This window comes from Aptenodytes forsteri, unplaced genomic scaffold (assembly GCF_000699145.1).
Source record: "Aptenodytes forsteri isolate BGI_AS27 unplaced genomic scaffold, ASM69914v1 Scaffold65, whole genome shotgun sequence".
In the NCBI taxonomy this organism is placed as follows: Eukaryota; Metazoa; Chordata; class Aves; order Sphenisciformes; family Spheniscidae; genus Aptenodytes; species Aptenodytes forsteri.
The window spans coordinates 9,025,884-9,049,962 of NW_008795127.1; the positions used below are offsets into that span (position 1 = coordinate 9,025,884).

Here is a 24,079-nt window from a genome sequence, read left to right on the forward strand (position 1 = left end):
CCCAAGTAATGACACTAACACCTGGAAGAATATAGTAGCCAGTATGTACTGGAGATTAGGCAAAATACAAAATTCTGTTGGTGATCCAGACTGCATAATCCTGAAATAAGTGGATTTTTTTTAGCTTGGAAATTTCACTCAGTTGTGATTCTTTGTTTGTTTGTTTGAGCTATGAGTTAGTATCCCTTTAAGATGTGGGGTTTGGGGTTTTTTACACAAGTGATTTACCATCCTGATGTTCAATGGGAAATACAAATGCACCCTCTAGTCTCAACATATGACCTGTAAAGGTCACACCCAGTGCATTGCAACTGTGATCGAATCAGAACTTTCTCTAAAATAATATTATTTTTACAGGTATAACGTAATACAGCAGTAATGTCTTCATGTGGTAATGCAGCTTCTGATGTTCTTTACTTTGCTCAGTTCCTCAATGTTCTTGTCCCTGTGCTTTTCTTCCTCCTTTAATTCTCATAATAAATTTGTTTTGAAGATGATTTGTAGTGCAATTTTTCTCAGTCTTTTTCATTCAAGGATGCATATAGCCTTTTGGGGGAAGAAAGCCCTCACGGCCACCTAAAATTTAACTTAATTCATGAAGTGCTTACTGTATAGCTAAAAAACCCCAGGTCATTATTTTACAAAATCAGAAGTTTGCTGGATATAATTGCAATTTTTAAAAAATTTTAGAATATTAATAACCCCATAACTTTATGTAGTGGCAGGGAATCATGACTCTGCTATGCTATGTCAAGATTATGCTATATTATGGGCATGCTGTAAGTAAACCCTTGGTTTAGGTGTCCCATTTCCTCCAAAGAGCTTTAAATAGCTATATTAACTGTACTGACTGAGATTGGAGAAAAGGCTTTACAGGAAGAGAGGAAAGCCCTTATCATTTTAGTGTGATTTGATTTTGTGGGATGACTTGGCTACAAATAATAAAGTTTATGTGGAGAATATATATAGTGTTACATAAATCTTTAATGTGTTAGATGAAGCTAGGCTGTTGGATGAAGCTGTTTGGAGCCGGACCAATTAAAGTTAGGAGCTAGACACTTTTTAAAACTTGAAGATGAACATGTCAGCAGGGGAACAAAAATGAATTAAAAATAAATAAATTAAAAAAAATAGTAACTTCAGCTCAAGACAGCACCTGGGGGTAAGGGGATGGTACCGTTTTGGCCAGATGTATGAGTTTCATCTAGGAGTAACTGACTCATGATTTTAAAAAGTAACTAAATGGTTTCTTTGGCTCTGAATTTACTTAGGTTACTCAGTGAGTAACAAAGTAGTTTCCTTTCATTGATTTAATTAATATTTCTCTTGCAAAATTTTAATACCGCAGAGTTTCCAAAGTTACAGAAAGAGCTTATCAGCAAATGCTTAAAATAAATGTTTCAAGTAGCGAGCGTAACCACAGGAAGGAAGATCATCCTTTTAGTGAGTAAATTAAATCAAAACACCTTTTTTTTTTTCTTTTTTAAAATAAATTCTTCTAAGTCTTTTGTAGTGTTATATAGTTTTAAAGGAAAAAGGGCTCAGACACAATTTATTGTAGCTTAAAATACTCTTCCTCAGCTGAGCAAGGATGACTGTGAGGCATGATACCAGCCTTCCCCAAATGTCAAACAAGCTATACCAGTGAAAAAGATTAGTGATAAATTCAGTTACCTTGTATTTTGTCAGGCTGTGTGTAAATGTAGATGGTTAGAATTTAAGCAGAGGCAGTTTAACATGGTACCACCAAGTAACCAAGCTGTTAACTAGGTAAGCTGCTAACTTACTAAATTGTAGTTCAGTCTCACGTCTAAATCAAAACCAGCAAGAGTATTTCGCTGGTCTTGGCAACAGGCCTATTTTATCCCATCGTGGAGAAACTAAACATTGCTCAGACTAGTACTGTACGCTTTTGCAGGTCTTGCCTAGATGCTTTCAAAAGCTTGTCTGAAATCTGTAAAATTTAGCATGCTGCATTTCTTCAGCACAGTGTTTCTTGTATGCTGCTCTGATGCTGGGACAAGGATGCGGGCGCTGCCCAGCGCTTGGGCTAAGGGGAGGCAAGACAGCATTTCTTGTCTGGTTTCTTACTTACAGCTTGGAGGACAGAAACAAGTAATGCTAGTTTTGCTGTGTTCACCTGAGCCGCCCTGCTGAGGTGTGCTAGCAACCAGAGGACGGTGCCGGTGAATACTGGAGAGGGGCCAACAGGTGGTACCTTTGTCCACGGGCGCAGTTGTTTGCACAGCACACACACAGGTCTGTCTACATCCTGATCTCTGCTGCCTGCCATATGTTGACATTTCTGCTTTACACAATGGATGCAAACTGTTCTTTGGTTAATTCAATAGTGGGCTTTTTTTTCATTTCACTTGTAAAAGATAAATGTAGACCTATTAGTTCCATCTCTCTCTGAACTTCAGGAAGCCAGGAAAATAAATCTTAAATTATTAATTCAGTGAAAGTTTCCAGACCTTTACTTTAATGCTGCTGGATAGATTTTTGTAAGTCATGTGAGTCGACTGGGGCCATGACAAAGCAGAGTTAGAAAAAGACATTGAAAGAAAATAAATTTTAAAGCCATATAAATAATTCAAGGGCCTTGATAAACCTGTGACTGGGTTAAAGAGTATTATTTGGTCATGTCACGTTTGTGTGGTTGGTGTTACATTAACTACGGTGATATTTACCTTTTAGCAGTTAAGATTTTTAATGCGGAGGAAAAATAATAGGATTATGAACTTGTAAGGTCTTCATTCTTTCTGATACTAAAAATCTTAAAAGTTAATTAACATTTGATGTACAGAAGTGTCTCAAATTAGTATAGAATGTGGGGGCAAAAAGCTAAACTTTCAGAACTATCTTAAAAATAGTTTGCTATCTATTGACATGGATTTCAACTTCTTCGTCTAAAGACTTAAACATCACTTCAGTTCTCTTTGATTTGTTATAATTCTTTTCTTTAGCTATTTCTGGTTTTAGACACATGCAATGGGTATAATAAACCCAGTGTTTGTTCACCTGTATAATAGTTTTGTAGTACCATGGTGGAAACGTGGCATGTCGGGGCATTGTATCATAAGGAGACTTAAGGAACCTGACTTTTTACCATCTTCTTACAGGAAAGTCACTTCTCCATGTACTCAGGAAATATTTTTCTAGTTATTTTCCGTCAGCTTATTCAGCAATATATTATGTTTATATAGGGTGGAACATTTCTCATGTTTCTGCTTTATAGATAAGATTACAATTATTTGTGCAGTTTATCTAAAAGCATAGTACAGATCACATGAATTCACCTACAGTAGATGTTTCCTTATAAAAAAAGGGGAGGGAGGAATTCTAATTAAAAGGGAATTCTGATTTGCAAGTGCTCTCTGGAGCTTTTAGTATCTGCTGCAAAATGTCAAGTCTCATAACAGTATTTTGAACAGACTTAACATGTAAAATTATATGAATTTATAAGATAAAAAAAGTGTTCATTTGCCAGTATCTGAAACCTTTGCCCCCTTGCTTTTGAATACACAGTGAAAGAACATTGGCTAATACATCAGTTGATGAACAAATAGAACTATTTCAGAATATTAAATGCATTTTCTTGAAACCACCTTCTTTTTTAAAATATTTTTTATTTAGCCATACTGGAAGTGTACATAAATGACAGTGTTTTCTTAGACAATTAAGTGGGCTTCTTTGGATTACAGAAAGTGAAAATGGTCGTACTTGTGAATTGGTACCTGTATTATTTCAAGTTATGCTTTCAGAGTAGGCAAATGCTGTTTGCCTGGGCAATGTTGAATTCAATTTTTCGGAGGCTGTAATAGTTGCCAGAGATTGTGTCCTTTTGAACACCAAAATACAGCTGCACTCACAGCAGAAGATGCCAGAAATTGTCTCGTGTTTTCAAGATTATGGATAGGACAAACGAAAATAAGCTGCCAGTTTGAATCTTGGGCTTGGTACATGCAATCCCAATTTGTATCTGTTTAACATATAGCCTGTCTGTTGCAGCCTTGCAAGTGTTAAATGCGAAGCAATATTGATTTTTTAAATTTTTGTCAACAGCCTGACAGCAAGGGTGTTGTTTCTTACTAAACTACTGAGCAGTTGTTTTGTGGTAACTGAGGCACAACCTGTTGAGAGCAGTACTGGCTATCAGTACCACTATGCCTCCTTTACATCCCAGACCAGGCAAATTAACAGCTCTTCTGGTTTACTACTTGACTTAATTTGATCTATAAAAGCTCTTTGTTTGCTTACTGCAATCTAATGTGAGCTGTTAACTCCTTACTTTGAGTACTTTTTCTACTTTCCTCATCAAAATGAAGTGAAAAGTAGTTTAAAATTTCTTTAAGTAGCAAGAAATGAATCACATCTTTATATATCTTGCTGCTTTGTATTATGCCCTTAAAGCTGTTACTGTGGCACTTGGCTTACCGTAAACCATTGACCCTCAGAGCCAGTACATGGGACTTGGTCTTTTTATTTTTTTCTTTTTTTTTTCTCCTTCCTCTTGTCTTTTTTTGCTTTCCAGGATACCCTAGCAAGAGACTGTAAAAGTTGTATTTCTTGTAACTGTATAATCTGGTACTCTCAACAGTGACTAGTAATAATTACTATTACATAAATATTACAGTTCATAGAATCATAGACTCATTTAGGTTGGAAAAGACCTTTAAGATCATCAAGTCCAACTGTAAACCTAACACTGCCAAGTCCACCACTAAACCATCTCCCTAAGTGCCATGAGTGTTGTGTTTTCTTAATGCTTCAATTCTCACTAAATTATTTTGTCAGGAATATAATTTAATTTTGCTTTTAACAGAGCAGTATGTCTTATGGAACCGGTAGCAATGAAATATGGTAATAATTAAATTCTAGTAATATTGCATCTTTTCTGTACCTTACAAAGTTATTTCAAATGTAAAGCAACTTATTATTGACATTCTTCTTTTCCTGGACTAGGTTTTCTAGCTATTTTTCATTGCAGTTCAGGGAAAGCGCAGACTGCAAATGCATTGAACAATTGTCTCTGCCTTTGTGAGGCATTTTAAAATTCATTCTTGTAGCTTACAATAACTGCCTTATATGAACATGAATATGCTTGTTAATTCAGATGGGAATGGCTTTCCTTCTAAGTTATACTTGGCACCCACTGCCAGCTATCTCTGTTGAGCACACTGCTGTAGGCCCTGCTGTTTGGGAGAGGTGTTTGGCATTTTCTATTTGTCAGTCTTTAACGTTATTACTGTTAAGCTAACAAATTAATTTTAGATCTGTATTCTTCGCATCTTCAGAAATGGTTCTAGCTGCAAAATAATGCAAATATTGACATTAAAAGTTCTTTGTTCTGTAATTTAACTGAGAAAGAAGGAATCTATCTTTGATAAGTCGATTGCATTGTGAAATTCATGTTTCTTTTTTTTTCTTTTTTTTTTTTTTTTTTTTTTTTTTTTTTTTTTTTTTTTTTTTTTTTTTTTTTTTTTTACAGGAAAAGCTCTTGTCCAGATCTCTTCAAAGAGGTGAAGATCTTCAGTTTGATCAGGTAGGAGGCAAGTAATTGAAAACAGTTTTTACTGGATTAAGATTATCTATGTCTTTGCAGAATAGTGGTTCCACTGTTGTAATGACTTGGAACATCCACGTCTGAATCAGCGTCAGAAGATTTAGACCTTGAATGTTAGTTAGATAGTAAGAAACTACTAGAATAGATTAATTTTTTGAAGGCGGCAGTGAAAGCTGCTGTAGGAAAGATGCTGAAATACGATAGGGGACAAAAAGACTTAATTTATTTCTATTCCTTTTAATAGGCTTTGTGTAACCTCAGCCTATATCACTTACTGTTTCAGTGTTTGGGGTTCTGCTTTTATAAGCAAATAGTGTTAATTTCAGCAACATGGCTTTTACTGAGGGCTTTTTGATTCTATGGCAGAAGGCATAAGGTAGATTCAAAATGTTACTTTGCCCTTTGCTGAGTATATAGTCGCACTGTGAGGCTATTCTGTTTCACTTACTATTAAGTGAACTGTACCTGGAAGAACTCTCTGCTCGATTTATTCATGTTTATTGTCTGTATTTCTAATTCTTTCATAGTATAGGCATGTTTTTGTCCCGTAACTAGTTCCTTGCAATGGAGAGGCAGCATTCAGATGAAGCCCCATTAATTGCCTGTTCCTGTTCTTAACTGTTGCTGAATAATATCTTACTGTATGAAGTTTAGTGTTCTGTCCATATCTTCTGTAACTGGATTTTTGTTTCATGCTTTCCATTACTCCTCGGATATAGGTATTAGACGTTGCACTGAAATCTGTAGATCTGCCCCTACTTTTCAATTAATAGCCGTCCGTGCACCTCTTTTCCCTCCTCCCAAAAGAGAAACAAATAATAGCATGTAATATTTGATGTATAGTTTTCTTTTCAAAGAAAAACAAAACCAAAACTACCACCAAAAACCTCACATAGCCTTTTAATGTTTTCTAATCTAACCTGCTGTAAGGCCATTATCACCTAAATGGAAGATTACTCATAAGCAAGGAAAATGGGTGAGGGGGGATAGGGCATAAATTCTTTGGTAGCTACAGTATTTTGTTTTAAAGCTGACCAAAAGTTAAATAATATGCATGGTAGGGATGATCTAAGCAAATCAGTAAATCAGTAATATTACTAATTTTTCTATTAACTTGACCAAAAGAAATAATATGCATGGTAGGGATGATCTAAGCAAATCAGTAAATCAGTAATATTACTAATTTTTATTAACTCCGCCCCCCCCTCACATTTTTCCCCAGTTAAGGGGGTTTTTTATAAATCACTAGTAGTCATGTATTAAACTACATACAGGTTCTAAAAATATGCTGAGTGAAGAAAAGTAAAAAATAAAGCATATAACTTTTGAAATCTTGTAATATAGAAATAAACTCATTCTCCTGAAAATGTAGTACTTTAAAAATAATTAATTTTGATTGTGTGTGTATGTGTGTGTGTGTGTGTGTATGTGTGTGAGTTCTTACTTTGTTCTTTTGTTGTTTGTAATCTACTTTGGGTTCATCGAGATCTGAATTTTAATGGTACTCAAGAAACTACTTTAGAGAGCCAGAGCAGAATGGCTCCCTTGTGGTGACAAGAATTGTGAATTTTGATAGGGAATTTTGAACATTGTTTGGCAAAAGGAATTAAATTGTTTCTCTCTGTTCATTGCTGGGTATAGGAAACCAATATTAAGATCAATTTTCCAGCAGTGCAGAAGACTGCAGAGTAAGAAGACATTGGCAAAATATGGGAGAGAGGAGGATCCAGAGTGCACGGCCACAGCATCCAGTGACACAGCAGAGAAGCTAGAGCTGTCACTGGGCCAACCTTGTTCACCCAGAGATCTTTACAGAGTTAGGAATTTGAGGCTAAAAAGTGGCTTTAGCTATACTGATATGGTGTCTGAGCTAGTAAGTGTTGTACTTTGTGAATAAAAAGAGCAGGGCTGAAACACAAGAGGGACTCTGGGAGTAAGAAGGTATCTAGTTAACACTCATTCTCTCAGCTCAGTAAGTGGTGAGAAGAGGGATGGAGGAGGAAGGCGTGTAGTGTTGCCTGTCCCTATTATGAAAAAGTAAAATAGCTGTTTAATGGGTTTATAAGCTGTTTCTGTTGGAAGCATAACCAGACCAAGAGGGCTGCTATTAGATCCGACTGTGCAAAATCCAATAGTTTTTAATTTTCAAATAGTACAATTCTTTTATTTGTCATTGAGGTTTTAATTGGAACAAAAATGTAAATGTAGCTGAAACAGATGAAACTTTGGAAAATGAGAAGGAAATTTTTATGTTGATACACTTTGAAACTGTTAAAAATGTTATCATTTTAGTATCAGTGCTTTCCCTTTATCATTCCTAGCGCGTCAAAGAAGCTACCGGAGAGGAATTTTTTATAGAGCATATATTGCATTTCTTAAAATATTTTTGCTTGTACAGCTTGAAACTGAAATAGCTTGTATTTTTCTTCTTTTGTTCGTTGTAGGAATCATACTTGGCAATTTCCTACTCTTGTCCTAAGACACCAAAACTTTATGATCATGCAGAAGCGTATCTTGGCCATCTCAGTGACTTTGCTGAAAACAGATGTGTCTCTGGGGTTCAGGCTTGTTCATGATTAGGCACAACGTGAGCAATGTTTTCAGGGTCGGAATTTTGGCCATAGCTGGAATTTGGGCTCTAGCATCTTACTATAATTTTGCATCTCTCTCTCCTTACCTGTCAATGTGCTGTTGGGTATGTTAAGTGCAGCAATTAGCAATGCGTTACAGCCTTTAAGACTGGAGCATGCTTTGCTGTTTCATTCCGAGGAATATAAGTACACATCATGTCCAGCTCTGTCCTCCTGGGCATTACAGGATCGCTCTTTGTCTGGATTGCTGCTTTCAACTTAGGCAAAGTTTAATGCTAAAATAAAAAGGTTTTCTTATAATTTTTATATAAGATGGTTTTGAATTTAGTATCCAAGCAGTATGGTAATTATTTTAAATAAAAAGAGTAAGCATATAGCTCATGTTCTGCTTAGCAGCTATGTAATATTGTTGTGGTTTGACCCCAGCCAGCAACTAAGCAGGACACAGCCACTCGCTCACTCTCCTCCGGTGGGCTGGAGGAGAGAATCGGAAGGGTAAAAGTGAGAAAACTCGTGGGTTGAGATAAAGACAGTTTAATAGGTAAAGCAAAAGCCGCGCACGCAAGCAAAGCAAAACAAGGAATTCATTCCCTCCTTCCCATCGGCAGGCAGGTGTTCAGCCATCGCCAGGAAAGCAGGGCTCCATCACGCGTAACCGTTACTTGGGAAGACAAACACCATCACTCCAAATGTGTCCCATCCTCCTCCCCCCCTTCCTTCTTCTTTCCCCAGCTTTGTATGCTGAGCATGACGTCATATGGTATGAAATATCCCTTTGGTCAGTGGAGTCAGCTGTCCCGGCTGTGTCCCCTCCCAGCTTCTTGTGCACCCCCAGCCTGCTCGCTGGTGGGGTGGGGTGAGAAGCAGAAAAGGCCTTGACTCTGTGTAAGCACTGCTCAGCAGTAACTAAAACATCCCTGTGTTATCAACACTGTTTCCAGCACAAACCAAAACATAGCCCCATACTAGCTACTATGAAGAAAATTAACTCTATCCCAGCCAGAACCAGCACAAATATGAGCAAAGATTTCATCTTCCTGATAATTCCAATGCCTCTTCCTTAAAATGTTAAGGATGCAAAACTTGGCAGGAAATAAATAATTATAATGTAAAACTGATATTTCATTTCAAGAGGAAAATGCTTTATAATGCCAGTAGTTTCTGGGTTTAGCACTTTACCAATGACAATTTTTTTAATGCATGTGATACAGCTAGTTTCTGTGGAAGACGACGTAAAATGCCCAACTGCTGGAAAATTTATGAGTGGTAGTAGTATTAATATACTGTGTAAACTTGCAGAAAAACCTAAGGAAAAGGTTTAGTAAAGCTTAAAATGCATCTTTCTTCTTTTTCTTCTACAAGTAAACCCATCAGTTCTGAAGGAGGGCAGAGGAGAAGTGCTTTGTGGGGGCATTTTATATTGACAGCACAGGGTAACTTGTGTTGGCTTAATCTGTTCCTGTCCTGTTGTGTGTGTAGCTGCTGCATGAACGTAGCTTGGTGCAACGTATTGGATGTATCATTATTTTTAGAGAAAGAGAACTTTGTTATTTTTACAGAAAGAGAAATTAATGTATTTCCCCAGTGTTTAGGTTATTTGGGGTATGGAAATTGACAGTAAATTCTGAAGGCAAAACACATTTTGGATTGCTGTGGTTGGTGATAGATCCCTTCTTCAGCGAGTTTAGCTTTCATTCTAAGGATTTTGTTGTTGATTTTGTGCTGAGTCTAATATCTTCAGTTTAGTAACTCATGAGGAGGGTTTGTTCATTCTGCTTTCTGAATAATTTTTTTCCCAAAATACATTAATGCTTTTAACTTACTTTTTCTGCTCCTGGCTGGAGAATGCTAGTGAGGTCAACAGATGTTTGAGTACCCCAAGCTGATACAAGCAGCAGGCATTTCTTGCTAGTGAAATCTTGGTGAAGATTTTTTGAAGCTTTATCAATACAAATTAGTCTTTTGAGTTCTTTTTTCTGATGCTTCCTCTTACTAAAGGATGATAGTTTTAATATTAGCCCAGAAATGTCTCAAATTTCCTCATGATTTTTCTTTCCTCTTCTCCTCTCCCTCTTCACAAGTTTTCACTATTGTTTTTTTCCCAAAGAAGTTTTTCAGACCTCTGCCACATGAGAAAATTCTCTTGAGCAACATCTTAATTTGTACATGTTCTATTTCATCACACTGCTTCATTTCAGATCACAGTATAACTTTACAGTGGTAAAATTGAGCTGTTTTTACTGTCTGCTTCTAGAAGTCTGATGTATGTCGGTTGGTTGACTGGATATTTATTTTGTATGGATATCAGAGCACAAGGAACAAGCTTACAACGTGCTTCGTTTCCAAAGCAAGTCATAAAGATTTCAATGTATATTAGTATAAGACTGAAGCAATTCTCAAAATTTAGTGTTTGCTCCAAAATGCAAGGCATTATAGCAAGCCTACACAGTATTTCTAGCTTCTGTTTCTTTTCTGTGTTTAAAATACTTCGTATGTTTTTGTGTTGCCTGCAATAACTGCCTTCATCTTTTTGTGCAGTTAGCTCAATGTGCATGCATCTCCTGCAGCAGGCATGCCTAGTTTTTCCACTGAACCCCTTGTTAGTGAGTGTTCTATTGACAGACATAATAAGTGTCTTATTGACAGACATAATAGGAAAACCATAATGTCACTATTCTAATAAAAATTTCTTAGTGAAACCTAGTTCCTCTTCAGGTTTGGAATATATGCAGTTTGTATTGTATACTGGGATGTAACATTTTATGAACTCATAGAATAAGAATATGATTTTACTTATTTTCAGGAAGTTTCTCCACTTGTTTGTATAATTCAGGGATTTTTCAGAGAGTCAAGAATACTACTTAGTTCTTGTGACTTGAATAGCTGACTGGTTAACAAGCTGAGTAGAGTATTCAGATGGTTGAAAGAGATCCTTCTGATGTTTCCTTATGGTTAACCTGCCCCCATCCCTTCCCCAAACCTGAAAAACCAAGATGCTTCAAATGAGGACAAAGAAACAATGGCATTGATGTTATCTTGGTTTTCCAGAATAGTGAGTAATAGACAAGTTATTGCATGAGGGTGGCTTCTATTGAAACGTCTTATTTGAAAGATGCAAGAGGTAATTAATATGTGGCATCAGTGGGCAATGTGGTAACTCTCCTTTTCCAGCCCCTGTTTTGGGGATGGGCTTGCTCCCTGCTGCCTCCCGGCAGGCAGTTTATAGCTGCTTTATGCCGTCTTTCATTCTTCTCCTCCCCAAGCCTGGGCACGGATGAGCTCTGTTTAAGTTAAAGGAAGCCTCGGGAGTTTAAGTTTCATAACATGTTAAGGTCTTCATTCTATAATGGTTTCTATTGCCACTGTTTCACAGATAAGTTCACGACTCATGGGTTTTCTGAAAGAGGGCAGTAGATAGGGGAGTTATGCTGAAAATAAATACAGCTTGAGAACTAGACAGTCAAATGTATTAAAAGTAGAGTAGAATATCTAAAAAGCTCTTATTTTTGTTTGTATAATAACCAAAGAAGCATGTTTTGGAAGGTTTAGGTGGGTTATCTCTTACCTGTCATTTGTAATGTAAAGGTATGTGTACTTCAGAGATACGTATGACAACATTCAGGGACATCCTAAAATCTCTGCTGTTTTCTCAATGGTTTTATACGCGTTATCTGCATAAATTTAGGATTCTCTGATCCCTGTGATCTTTGGAACACTTTGTCTGCTTAAATTTGTCATAATAATTGACTTAGAGTGTCATATTAACAGTAATTGTCCTAGATGAAAATGATACATAAAGTTGCCACTTTGTAAAATTATATGATATACAGTTTTTAATGTTAAACATGAATCTGAAAGAATTATTATAATTCTAGGATTTTTAGATTGCTTTATCATGCTGAACTACTTTTCTTAATTTTTTTTCAGTTGATAAGCTCTATGAGCTCAGTAGCAGAGCACTGTCTCCCCTCCTTATTACGCACCTTGTTTGACTGGTACAGGCGTCAAAATGGAACAGAAGATGAATCTTATGAATATAGACCTCGATCTAGCACAAAATCGAAGGGGTAAGAGTTTTCCTTGCAAAAGTCTGTCTGATTTTTGTGTGCTTTCTTGTAAGAAAATGTGTGCTTTGTACTTTTTTGACAAGTATTTTGTATTTGGATCTGTCATTACCTAAATCTGTGTAGAAAGAGCATGGGCTTCTTTGAGGTAGTGTATTTAACTTGCGTATGGGCTTCTTTGAGGTAGTGTATTTCACTTGCGTAGATGATATGCATGAAGTGCATTAATGATTTTGGGGTTGATACACAGAGGGAAGTTGGACGCTGATAATTCCAAGCCAGTTTGTCCCCTTTTTGAATTGTTTTGGTTGTTGGCAGGTCCTTTTAGGAGAGGGCAAGATGTCACAAACCCCAAAGTCTTTCTAACCATCCATTTTATATACATGTGCAACAATGATTGCATGAAAGGCATGTATTTGTATGCAATGTATTACATAAGACGTATTCTCTGCAGTATTTGTATTCAGTCTTGTGTATGATACGTGTGTTCTTGATTTCTCATTTTAGGGATGACCAACAACGTGAAAGAGATTATCTACTTGAAAGGAGGGACTTAGCTGTAGATTTCATTTTTTGTTTAGTTTTAATAGAGGTTCTAAAACAGGTAAGCTCTTTTGCTTTGGCCAACTTCTTTTAATCTTTTGCTTTTAATGTTTTGGTCATCTCCTTTAAATTTTTATGTTAAAAACTGGAGCGTATATATGATGAGCATATGCAGGCTGTAATTATGCTCTCAGTTGCATAAAGCCTTTGGCGTCTCCTGTCTTTTTACGTGCCTGCGTTATCTCAGTTCACGTCTTGGATCCACTAAGTCAAAGCTGCTGATGTACTGCAAAAAGCAAAACTGTAAAAAAATACATTTTATTTATGTTCAGTGCCTTTTGTCTCCTTTAACATTTTTGAAATACAACGTGAAATCATCGAATGACAAGATTAAAATGTCACTTTTTAAAAAAAATTAGAAAGGGTATGTAATTTTGCTTTGCCTTATAATGTAGTGCTAGATGATGTTACACGCACAATTTCTGTTAATATAAAATTTGCATTGGTATATGGAGAAGACGATAGAGTTTGGCTTCAAGTAGCAGCATTTTTTTCTTGCATTTTTTTGAGAGGAGAAAAAGATTACTGTAAGAAAGGGTTTCAAACATGAAGCAGACTTGAGCAAATTTGATTTTTCAAATACTTAAGTAGTTTATGTCTTTTATTTATAGGTACATGAAAATTAAATGGCTTTCTCTACTAAGTAAAGCAAGGACTATGGTTTAGTTTGCAAATAATTTGTTAGGAGATTTATGTTTATGTGGTTGTGTAGGGCATGTTTGTGATACAGGGAAAAATGAAAACAGTAAAACAAAAGAGCTGCCTATCCTTCTCTGAGACACTTACCAATCATCCAAAGTGATATTCCTATACTGCATGCACAGAGATGCAGAGAGCACTATTAAAACCATCAAACTCCTATGTGTTAGTGTTTTACAGAAAATCTTTAGTTCATGCTCTCTCCCTGCCTAAATTTTCTATCAGTGCTAAAGAAAAAGGGAAATGGAATAGGTTGTTTAGGATTGCAGGGTTGTATGGGTAGCTTCTGTATTTTGAACTGGTACTAGTTTTTCTGTTGAGTAGAGTATATATTGCCAGTGATTCAGATGTCAGGAGTGGTGCCAAAGTTTTGGTCTTGAAGAGAGTCTGTGGTGACTCCTGTAATGCTTGGTGAGCCTATCACACTTGTACTCCGGACAAGATAGGTATTTTTCTGATAAGGATTTTTTCCTCTGCTAAAGATCTGCAATGGGCCACTAAACGTAGATACACCACTTAAGAGAATCCTTCAGACAATTTAGTATTAAAAGTTATCTAAAGGAGGGTCTGTATGTTCTGCCTGTAATGTGCACCTGCAATTAGGCAGTCAAACAAAGCACAGGAAGGATGGCTTTTTATCAATAAACGTATTTACATTCACATTGCATCCATCTTCCTGTCTTCCTGGGAGCCCTATCATTGCTTAATTCTTAGAAACTGGTTTTAGAGGGTGCAAAGGGTATGATCCAGCCCTTTCTGTAATATGCACAAAGCAACCGGAGAGAGGGTGACAGACATGACCTATGTAGGAACAAAAATTTTTTGCTTAAATGACTACGTATTACTCATTGTATGAATATGCATGTAAATAGCCAGTTCCAGTAACTGGCAGTTCTTGGACAAATAGCTTTCGTGATGCAGAATATGAAATTCTCAAGCAGTAAGTGCTTTGTTTTCTGTAGACAAGAACAGTAGTCTTTTCTTCTAATATATTTTTGTGAAAATCTTAATCACTCTTAAGCAGCAATGTTTAGCAGGGTTATCCTAGTCCCTACCTAAATTGCTTTGAAATTTTAAAGATATTATGACTTCATAATTATATATAGTGGGTTTTTTTAAAGAATACATTTGATTTTTAAGCAAATGTTTTCTTTTAAACCCGAGAAAAGTGGTGATGTCAGAGAACCTCACTAAAAAGGGCCTTCTAATCAATGCTTGGTTTTGGTTTCTCACCAAATTGTTACTTATTGGTAGGAAGACTTTTATGTTTTGGCTGCTTTCATCTGCAGAAAGTCTAAAATGGAGGTGATCATCTCTCCTGCATTCTTGGTTTTGTCTTCCTTTATATCGAGATGAAATGCATTTCGAGGTTAAATCTGTAATAGTAACACCACACAGTGTAGAAAGTGTAGAAAGATGCATAGTTAACCTAGTCTGATAAATTTTGATGACAAATTCATAGCGTTTACATTACTGTTGTTTATTTTATTATGAATTTAATCCCTAAAAGCCAGTATGCAAAATAATTTGAGAATGTCAATACAGGTTGTGTAAATATTCATATATTGCAAAATTAACTTGCTATCGTATGCCAACAAAGGATGTGTCCTTTGACAGTAGTGGGAGAGATTTCTACAGGGGATCTCACAGTACTGTTTATTTACTTCATACATCCATACGTGTATATATACATGCATAGTTACATACATAGAAATGATATCTGCATTTCAGATACCTGTTCATCCAGTGCCAGATCCTTTAGTACATGAAGTTCTAAACTTGGCTTTTAAGCACTTTAAACATAAGGAAGGGTAAGTTTCACTTGTGTCGTTTAAAATATTTTGTGCGTATTACCAGCCTGTGCTTGATTGTTGTGATTGTTCTCCTTTGCCTCACATGTAACATGTTGGTGATAATACTGTAAACGAACACCGATTGATATCTTTAAACTGAAAACATATCTTGAAAGAACGCAGCTGTGTTCAATATAATGCTGAGTTTATTTTGCTTAGAATATACTGAATGATTTGCATAGCCAGCCAGAGTAAGAAAAGTCTGAGTTTGGATAACTACAGTAAACTTCCTATGCAGAATATGTTTCTTATGTCCGTTCGATGAAACGACAACACTTAAATGTCACCCATGCATTTTATGCTTGACTTTCATTATTTTTATAGTAATAACCTGCCTTGCTATGGAACAAACTTTTTGTTTGTAATTGGGAACACGCTTGGGGTTTAGAAGAACAAAGTTGTATTTAACACTTCCCCTCCCCGCCCTTGCTTTTTTTTCTCTTCAGGTATTCAGGAACCAACACTGGGAATGTGCATATTATTGCAGACTTATATGCAGAAGTGACAGGGGTTCTTGCTCAATCAAAGTAAGTTCAGTCTCTGACTCTTCTTGTATTTGGGGAAAAATGACTCTAGACTTAAAGACTATTTAATACAGCAGCGTTTATTAATGACCCAGTAACTAATCCCTTAAGTGTCAAGTGTAGTCTGGCGTGTCCATCTCATGTTCCAGCACAATAAATTTGAACAAATCAAGAAATAATCTTTAGTACAATACTGAATTGCCTGGCTGTCAACTTGTAGGTGCAGGGAAAGGAGGCCTGGTATCAATCAATACTTGTTGTTCAGTTAACGAGTATATTCTAATGTGCTGATCATCATAGGCACTCTTAAATGACTAGATTTTAAGTATCAGGGTTCATCTTGCTTGTATTTCTTTTACTGTAGGTGCTGTTATCATTAATGGACTAAAGAAATCAGTTCAAAATTATAGACATCATATAAAAGTAACTAAGAATGCAAATCATTGCCATCTATATCCCTTGTTCAGGTTTCAAGCTGTTAGGAAGAAGTTTGTCACTGAGTTAAAGGAACTGCGACAAAAAGAACAGAGTCCTCACATAGTACAAAGTATCATCAGTTTGATTATGGGAATGAAGTTTTTTCGAGTAAAGATGTATCCTGTGGAGGATTTTGAAGCATCGTTTCAGTTCATGCAGGTAAATGAATATTACGGAAAACTAAAATGGACATAATTTGATCGTTTAAGTCATGAAGCTACAATGATGCTTGCTGTGATCAGTTGCTCACTCTACTTGTGTGTCGTCTTTCATCCTTTTGTCTTTAGTTCATAAGTTCTCAGAGGTATGAATCATTTGTTTCTCTGCAGTTCATGAGTGCCTAGCATGAGAACCTGTTCTCAATTGTCTCAGTAATGTGGCAAACCTGTAATATATGAATTTATTCAAGACTAAATGAAAATGGGTAGCAATCAAATAATTTTATTTCTTTATGAAAGCAGTATGATAAAGAAAAAAAGTTAGTTGATATATCTTTTTTTAACAGCTGAGGTGCCAAGAAACACTTTTGTTTAAAAAACACTTCAGTTAATTTTCAGGGAGACTTAAAATCTCTTTGTTTGCTTCTCTTGATTGTGGATTAAAAATTGTCTTAATGAATAACTCGCCCATTCCACAGTAATTGAAGTTATTGCAACTTGGTCGTAAATTTTATTAGAAGTATTTAACAGCTGTTGACATGGATCTCAATCCTGAAAAAACTACCATACACATGGGTGCTTTAGATTGTGTCCAGAGTGGTCAGTTTGGTATAGTGGAGTATGCATACATGTGTATGGATTATTTATTTCTCTGTAAAATTTTCTTTGCATCAAAGTCATCTTGAAAATGAAAATGAGTATATAAAAACCAAAATACTATTTTCTAATAATTTCAATAGAGATAAACATTTATTTTTTAAAACTTCAGAATAATCTGAGGAAAACTGTGCATATTTATATTCTTTTCTATTCTGAGTACTCTCTATATTCTGAGTAGAAAGTAAATAGCTATCTGGTATTACAAATGTTCTCCTTTCAATTTCTTTTTAATTGCTGGGGAAACAGGTTTTTAAGTTTCTAATGTTTTGTAAAGTTGATAACGTCAAGGAATATAAGACTAACTTAAGCATATTGCATGTTTCAAATTCAAACTGGCAATTAATGTGATACTGCTAGTGGTTTTTATGGCATAGAGACATAGGCATAAAGGCATTTGTCTTCTTTTTCCTGAATATTTTTCTAATGCTTCCTTACTAAGGAATGTGCTCAATACTTCCTGGAAGTAAAAGATAAAGATATAAAACATGCACTTGCTGGTTTGTTTGTGGAAATTCTCATCCCTGTGGCTGCTGTAAGTATTTCTTTCTCTCCCCCCACTATTCCCCTCAATTTCAATTAAGCTCTCATTGTTAAAATTGCTTTCATTAATCCTCACAATATTGCATTTTTACAGATTCAAAAAGACTATTAAGTAAATTACAAGCACCTACATAAATTTTTAAAGGAAAATGTGTCAGTGTGATTTGTGTATTAGCTAGTTTCCAATATTTTTTCAGAACTTCTTAAAACTGTCTGTTTTCTAGACCCTTTTATCACCAGAGCACTGTGTAATATACTTGATCTAAAAATTTGAAATTTCCTTGCTTTAATATTTGTTCACTCATGGGTCCAATTGACTTTTCTTTTTTAGCCAAAACCTGTTAAGTTCTTTCTAGAATAAACTGTGATATGTAACATTTTTACAGTCTGATAGGGAGAGTGTGAACTCCTATGCAAGAAGGAAGAATGTAGGTTTTGGCTAATTAAATAAAAATTGTTCGTAGAGGTGAGTGTCCGCTAGATGTAATCCTTCAAGTGGAAGAGCAGTCAATCATCTCCCATACGTGTTTTAAATCTAAAGCCATCAATTTTACTCGGCAGCCGTGAACAAGAAAAAAACCTTGATATCATCACGGTGTTGGATGTACAATGCCTGTAATGTTGCTTGTGAGAATGCTTTCGGTCAGGACAGGTTCTCCCCCTTCCTCCCAGGCTGCTTCGCTCTTTCGTGTAAAGCTTGGTCAACAGGTCAATGAGAAGTTATGGCAGCTTGGTATACCTCAAGTTGACCATTTACCACAAGCTCAGAAAGTTTCATCGTAGTAAGATGGATACTTGCTGTGATTATTGTCCAAAATGATAGTTGTATTAGCAAATGCTAGGCCACAGTGTGTTCGGCGTGCTGTCCCGAAAAATGGCAGGTCGTGGCTCCATGTTACGACTGATTGTAGGGGCATATCTTGCTATATATGGAGAACTGGGACGTGTAGATCCCGTTCTGTAGAATGAGACTAGCACACCGGGTGGGGACCCCGTCTAAGCAAGCTTGGAGGAAAAGCAAGACAAATCTCTGAAGTCCTCCTTCAAATGGTCTGCCTTGCCCTGAGCTGTGGGGAAATGCTTCTCTCCCTTCACTGGTCTCAACCTTGTGGTTTTGTTGTTTTTTTTTTTTAAATTAGGAAGGAGACAATCTTTCTTCTTAAGGCATGACCATAAAGAGGTGGTGTTAGTAGTAGCTGTTTATTGACTGAAGTCTCGATCTTACCTGGGCGTACTTACAGTCTTCTAGAGAAGAATTTCTTGTCCTATTAAAAAGTGAATGCATTTGTCGTTTTGAACTCCATAGTTGCTCGGCAGTTGGAATGGGGATGCATAGTGAAAGTACTTAGTATTTAGGTAAACACGAATATTAGTTTGCAAAATCGTAATTTAAATATAGTGAAAACTGCATGTACAGTAATGAGGCAGAAGCAGCATTTGGGAATTGGGACTATCTGGTGGTAACCACAGAGGCACGCGCACCGGCTGTGCAGAGCGTGTGTGGTGTTTTGTGGATCACTTCCTACAAGCATAGCCTGAATCAGCGCTTTAAATGTTTGGTGAGGGAGGCTTGATCTTTCCTTCTGACTCATTGAGTCTCAAATAATTTCATACAAATGGAGCTTCTTAAATAGAAGTGGAGAGCCCCATCCCAGATTGAGATGCAGTTGAGAGGGTTAGTCATTCTCTTGGAAGATGAGATGCAAATTTGAATCTTTTTGAAGCAGATGAAGGAACTGAATCTAGATTTTTCTCTATCTTGGATACAGAAAATTGCTTAGGCGAGGAAGCTGTTGGGTTTTGGCATTGTGACTTCTTTACTGTCATTCTCTTGCTTCATCATTCAGGCACTTTTAAAAATATGACCTGATTTGGACCCTGCAGGTATGATGGATGACAGCATATTTTACAGTGGGGAAGTTAAATCTGATCTGTAAGCCCAAGGTTATATTCCCAAAGCAACAGTGTGGTGCTGGCAACAACTGACAGATTTCTCATGTGGAGCCAGCGGGGTACTGATCAACTTACAGCTTAAGAATAGCAAAAGATAAATAATTTGGGGGTATGTAGGAAGTAATTTAAAACATAACTACTTTCTCAGTTCTTTCTTTTTGGATTTGTACACGTTACAGAGATACTATACACTATTTTTTATGCTTCCCCATCATGAATGTTTTCAGAGTGTTCTTAGCAAGGTGGACATGGCATCTCTTTTAATAACTGAATAATAAAAACTAACAAAAAATTACCTTATATTATAGGTATCTTATGAGTATAGAGGATCTTTTCCAGAAAAGCCAACCCCCTCTCCAACACCCCACCCCCCAATTTGATAAATAAAGCAGAAACACAGTATAAAACAGTAGGTTGAGAATAATGTTTAAATGGATCGTCACAGGTATCCAGAGACTTGCAGGGGTTTTGATGAAGAAGGTAGCTGCCTAGTTTGTGGAAGGAGGGCTATTCTGTATGCAAGGACAGAGTGGGTAAAAAAGGTGTAGGGTTCCATGTATCTGTTTCATTAATTCTGAAAGCTGAACAAAGACCACTTACATGGTTGGTTGGCTGGTGATCCTGTGTATCGTTTCCTAAGTTTTCAGTTTTTGGAACTGGAGGACATAAAAGAAGAGGGAAACAGTGAAAAAGTTATGGATGTTATTTTTTTTAAATATATGAAATTATGCTTTTAAAGAGTTTCAGTGTAGTTTTAGTTGTTAGTTGGTGGCAAATACTTTTTCTTCTTTAAGTATGGAATACAGGCCACATTCTTAAAATAGTGTTTTTTTAATGGGTTTTGGGTTTGTTTTGTTGTTTTGTTTTTTTTTTTTACTGTTTCATTGTAGTGTATGATGTGATTTCTTTATGCTTCTGTTTATATTTCAGATAAATACACTCAAATACTTCACCTAATCTGCGATTTTAACTTTTGAATGTTCTTGAATTCATGGACATCTTAATGTATATTTAAATTGCCTTCTGTATAAACTTTTAAACCCATTTATGTGTGTATTTTTTTAATAGGCTGTTAAAAATGAAGTGAATGTGCCGTGTTTGAAAAATTTTGTGGAGATGCTTTATCAGACTACCTTTGAATTGAGTTCAAGAAAGAAGCATTCACTGGTATTTTAAAGAAATATTTCAACTTCTCCATTTTGCTTATCTTAGACTTTTAAGCTAGTATATTATATGAGGAAAAGCTAACAGCTGTATTAATTTAAATCTTAACTCCTCAGCTGAAGTGTAATTACATTCACACTGTGTATGTGCATTTGCTCTAATTTTGATTTGTTTCTTTGTGCAAGATACGTGCTCTGTTATCTCACTTGTGAGATTGTCTTGAAATCAATGCTTGTTTTTGATTATTTTAGTGGGTTTTAGCACAGAGTTATTTAACCTAATGTCTTTTCTAAAAAGAACTTGCATTCAGGGAGTCTGTGTATTTAAATTATGTTTAATTAAAAGGTGGAAGAAGATGGAAGTGTCAGACAAGACTCTTCCAGGAAAATAGCAGCCTGTTAATAGCCCTGCTCTGCCTGTTTTCTCCTCTCCTCATACACTTTGTTTTTCGTTTTCCACTATTTTTTATTATCTCTTTCAGATACAAATATCTGTGAGGGTTTTTACCCTAAGACTGCAAATTAGCTTTTTCCCTAAAACTGCATCTTAGCAAGGATTTAAATCTCTTATTAATGCAGTATTTGGTAATTCTTGATGACCGCGGCAGCCATGTTTCAAGTTGACTCACTTCACTTTGCTGGAAACGTAGAGCTAAATTTTGCATTACAATTGGTATATTCAGTAAATGCAAGTGAATTTAAAATGATTTATCCTTGCTTTCATGTTAGGGACGAGCTTTACTTTCTGGTATTCTGAGCATATAAAGCATATGTCATTGTACATGGTTAAACTCCTTGTGCAAGAATAACATAAAGTAGTTGATGTTAGTATTCACAATGTCATTTTATTTATGAAGTCGGAAACATTGTTACATCAAGATTACAATTTACCCATTCATCCTCATTCTTTAATTTTGCTCCATAACAAGATAATCTGCAGTCAGATTTGGTATTAATCACCATTATGTATTCTGTTAAAGTATGTGGTGTTTAAACAAATCTTATGTTACTAAAGCAAAGCAAAGTCATGCTAATCTGCATATTCACAGACTTTATTAATTTGTGCTTCATTCCTTACTGAAAGTAGACCTTGAGGAGAAGTAACATTTCTGACAACCTAAAGTCTGCCTCCGTTTTTACTGAGTTGATGATGTTTTTCCTGAATATTCTTCTTAGAAGCAGTTCCCTCTCCCAGCATGTAGGACACCATGAATTGAATCATGTGGTTGCAGGGAAGAGCAAAGGGTGAGATCTGCTCGCCGTCTTTGTTTGAGATCAGGCCTTGCTAGGGGATGAGCTTCACCATGGTCCCACTGCCCTGGTCTTACACCACGAGCTCTTACAGCACATAGGTTATACCCAGGACACCAAGCCTGGCATGCATGTCCTAGTGCAGGGGAAGGGCTGCCGTGCAATGCTAAAACTGTGAGAGTGAGAGGCAAGAACCGACTGTGTGTCTCATTCTCAATGTACAAGATGTGGGAGGTCTGCAAAGAACAATTTGATCAATTCTTTTTCCCCCCTACTCATAGGCTTTGTATCCATTGATCACCTGCCTGTTGTGTGTCAGTCAGAAACAGTTTTTTTTAAATAACTGGCACGTTTTCCTGCAGAACTGTTTGTCACATCTAAAGGTAAGAATCCTTTTCAATTCAGGAACTGTTGCAAATCGATAGCATTTATTCCAGTATGTTCTCAGCATTCTCGTGCCAAATAAACAGTGAATATTTGGCTGTTTAAAAGGACACTGTGAAATTTTTTTTTTTAAATTAAATGTCTTAAGTCTCCATTAGTATTAAACTTACTACTAAGTTTTTGTGATGCTGTGTAATGCTGGAAATAGATGTGGCCCCCTTGGGGACTATCAGTTTGATTGAGTGAAATCTGTAGAAGTATCTGCTAATAAACGCTATTTATGCCAGAGAAAGTACAAACTGTAATTCTTCACGTGCAAATTATATGTGAGAAAATAAGTGGCTTGTCTACTCCTCTAAGTAGAATGTATAGTAAGTGCGAACTTTCTCTCTCTTGTTCACTTATTGAAGGAATAGAAAATGAATTGGGAGTCCAGAAAAGAGATTATAACTACAGCCTGTGATATATATTTTCCAAATAAAAATTACAGTGTCCCTTTAACTCATGGCTTCAGTTGATAGCATTGTAAACATGAGTTGATTGATAAAGAGATCAAGATACTTAGAAATTAAGGATTTGTTTTAGTGACTTTCTTGTAGCATTAATTGTTGTACATGTTCTTTCCTTAATTTTGATTAACAAAGTTCATGATTTTGCCTAATGTATTGATTTTGATAATTTTAATAAATTCTTTGATCCACCTTCACATATTCATTCTGGTTAGGTATCAGTGACAATTCTGAAGCTTATTAGTAAAATACGTAAACCAGCATGAAGTCAAAAGGAAACAGGTTTAGCTGCTTGGATTGTTTTTTAAGGGTCATTTTGTTTTCATGACATCTTTCACACTTTTCTGTTGCTTGTTGGGTTTTTGTATATTTTTCATCTAACATTGCAGTTCTTTTGCAATATTTGCCTTGATTTTTGTTTTGTTGTTTATTTTGCTTATGGAGGCTGCTTTTGCTTTTGTTTTTAAAGCTTTTAAAAAAGTTCTTACAATCTAGGAGTTGCATTTGTCTGGCATAATGTCCATTGCTGATAATGGATCTATTAAAACTATAAATGCCAGTGAGTTTAACTGGTAGTTGCTGAGCATGCATTTTATATTTTACTTAGTTTTGTTAACCACTAACAGCTTAACACATTTACTGTAAGGCTCTATTCAGTAGAAATTCTACATATGAATTTCTGCAATTCAGAATTTGCAGTGTTAGGATGCTGTGCCATCAAGGAGTTGTTTAGGATAATTTATGGCTTGGTTTAATTTGGCCCAGCAAATACTATTGGTTTTTTGGGTGCCTACCTTGTTCAGAAACTTGGTTGAGTTTAATCTTGAAAAATAAACCCCCACTGTCCTCATGTGTTTTACGAATTAATGTGTTCCTTTGTTTCTGAAGCTAATTAAATGCATGCACTGTGTAAAAAGTAATCTCATTAATTTATAAATCTGAATTTTACAGCAGTTTAGTCTTTTAGATTTCTCCTTCCCCATTTTATTTCCTGATTTCCTAATGACTAAAGTTATTTTATTTGCAGTTACCTAAATACGTAAAATGCAATAAGGATTCAAAATCCATTGTCTCTAGTGTCTTT

General features: G+C 35.9%; 1 protein-coding gene across 1 annotated transcript in view; it reads left to right on the forward strand.

The window, feature by feature from the left end:
* The window catches only part of FRYL (FRY like transcription coactivator), a 165,904-nt gene that overhangs the window by 60,482 nt on the left and 81,343 nt on the right, over nucleotides 1–24,079 (forward strand). The window contains 9 exon segments of the mRNA XM_009277425.2: nucleotides 5,492–5,545; nucleotides 12,085–12,224; nucleotides 12,729–12,825; nucleotides 15,255–15,334; nucleotides 15,823–15,903; nucleotides 16,368–16,536; nucleotides 17,635–17,727; nucleotides 20,757–20,855; nucleotides 22,384–22,485. Of these exon segments, the coding sequence (XP_009275700.1) occupies nucleotides 5,492–5,545; nucleotides 12,085–12,224; nucleotides 12,729–12,825; nucleotides 15,255–15,334; nucleotides 15,823–15,903; nucleotides 16,368–16,536; nucleotides 17,635–17,727; nucleotides 20,757–20,855; nucleotides 22,384–22,485 (915 nt within the window).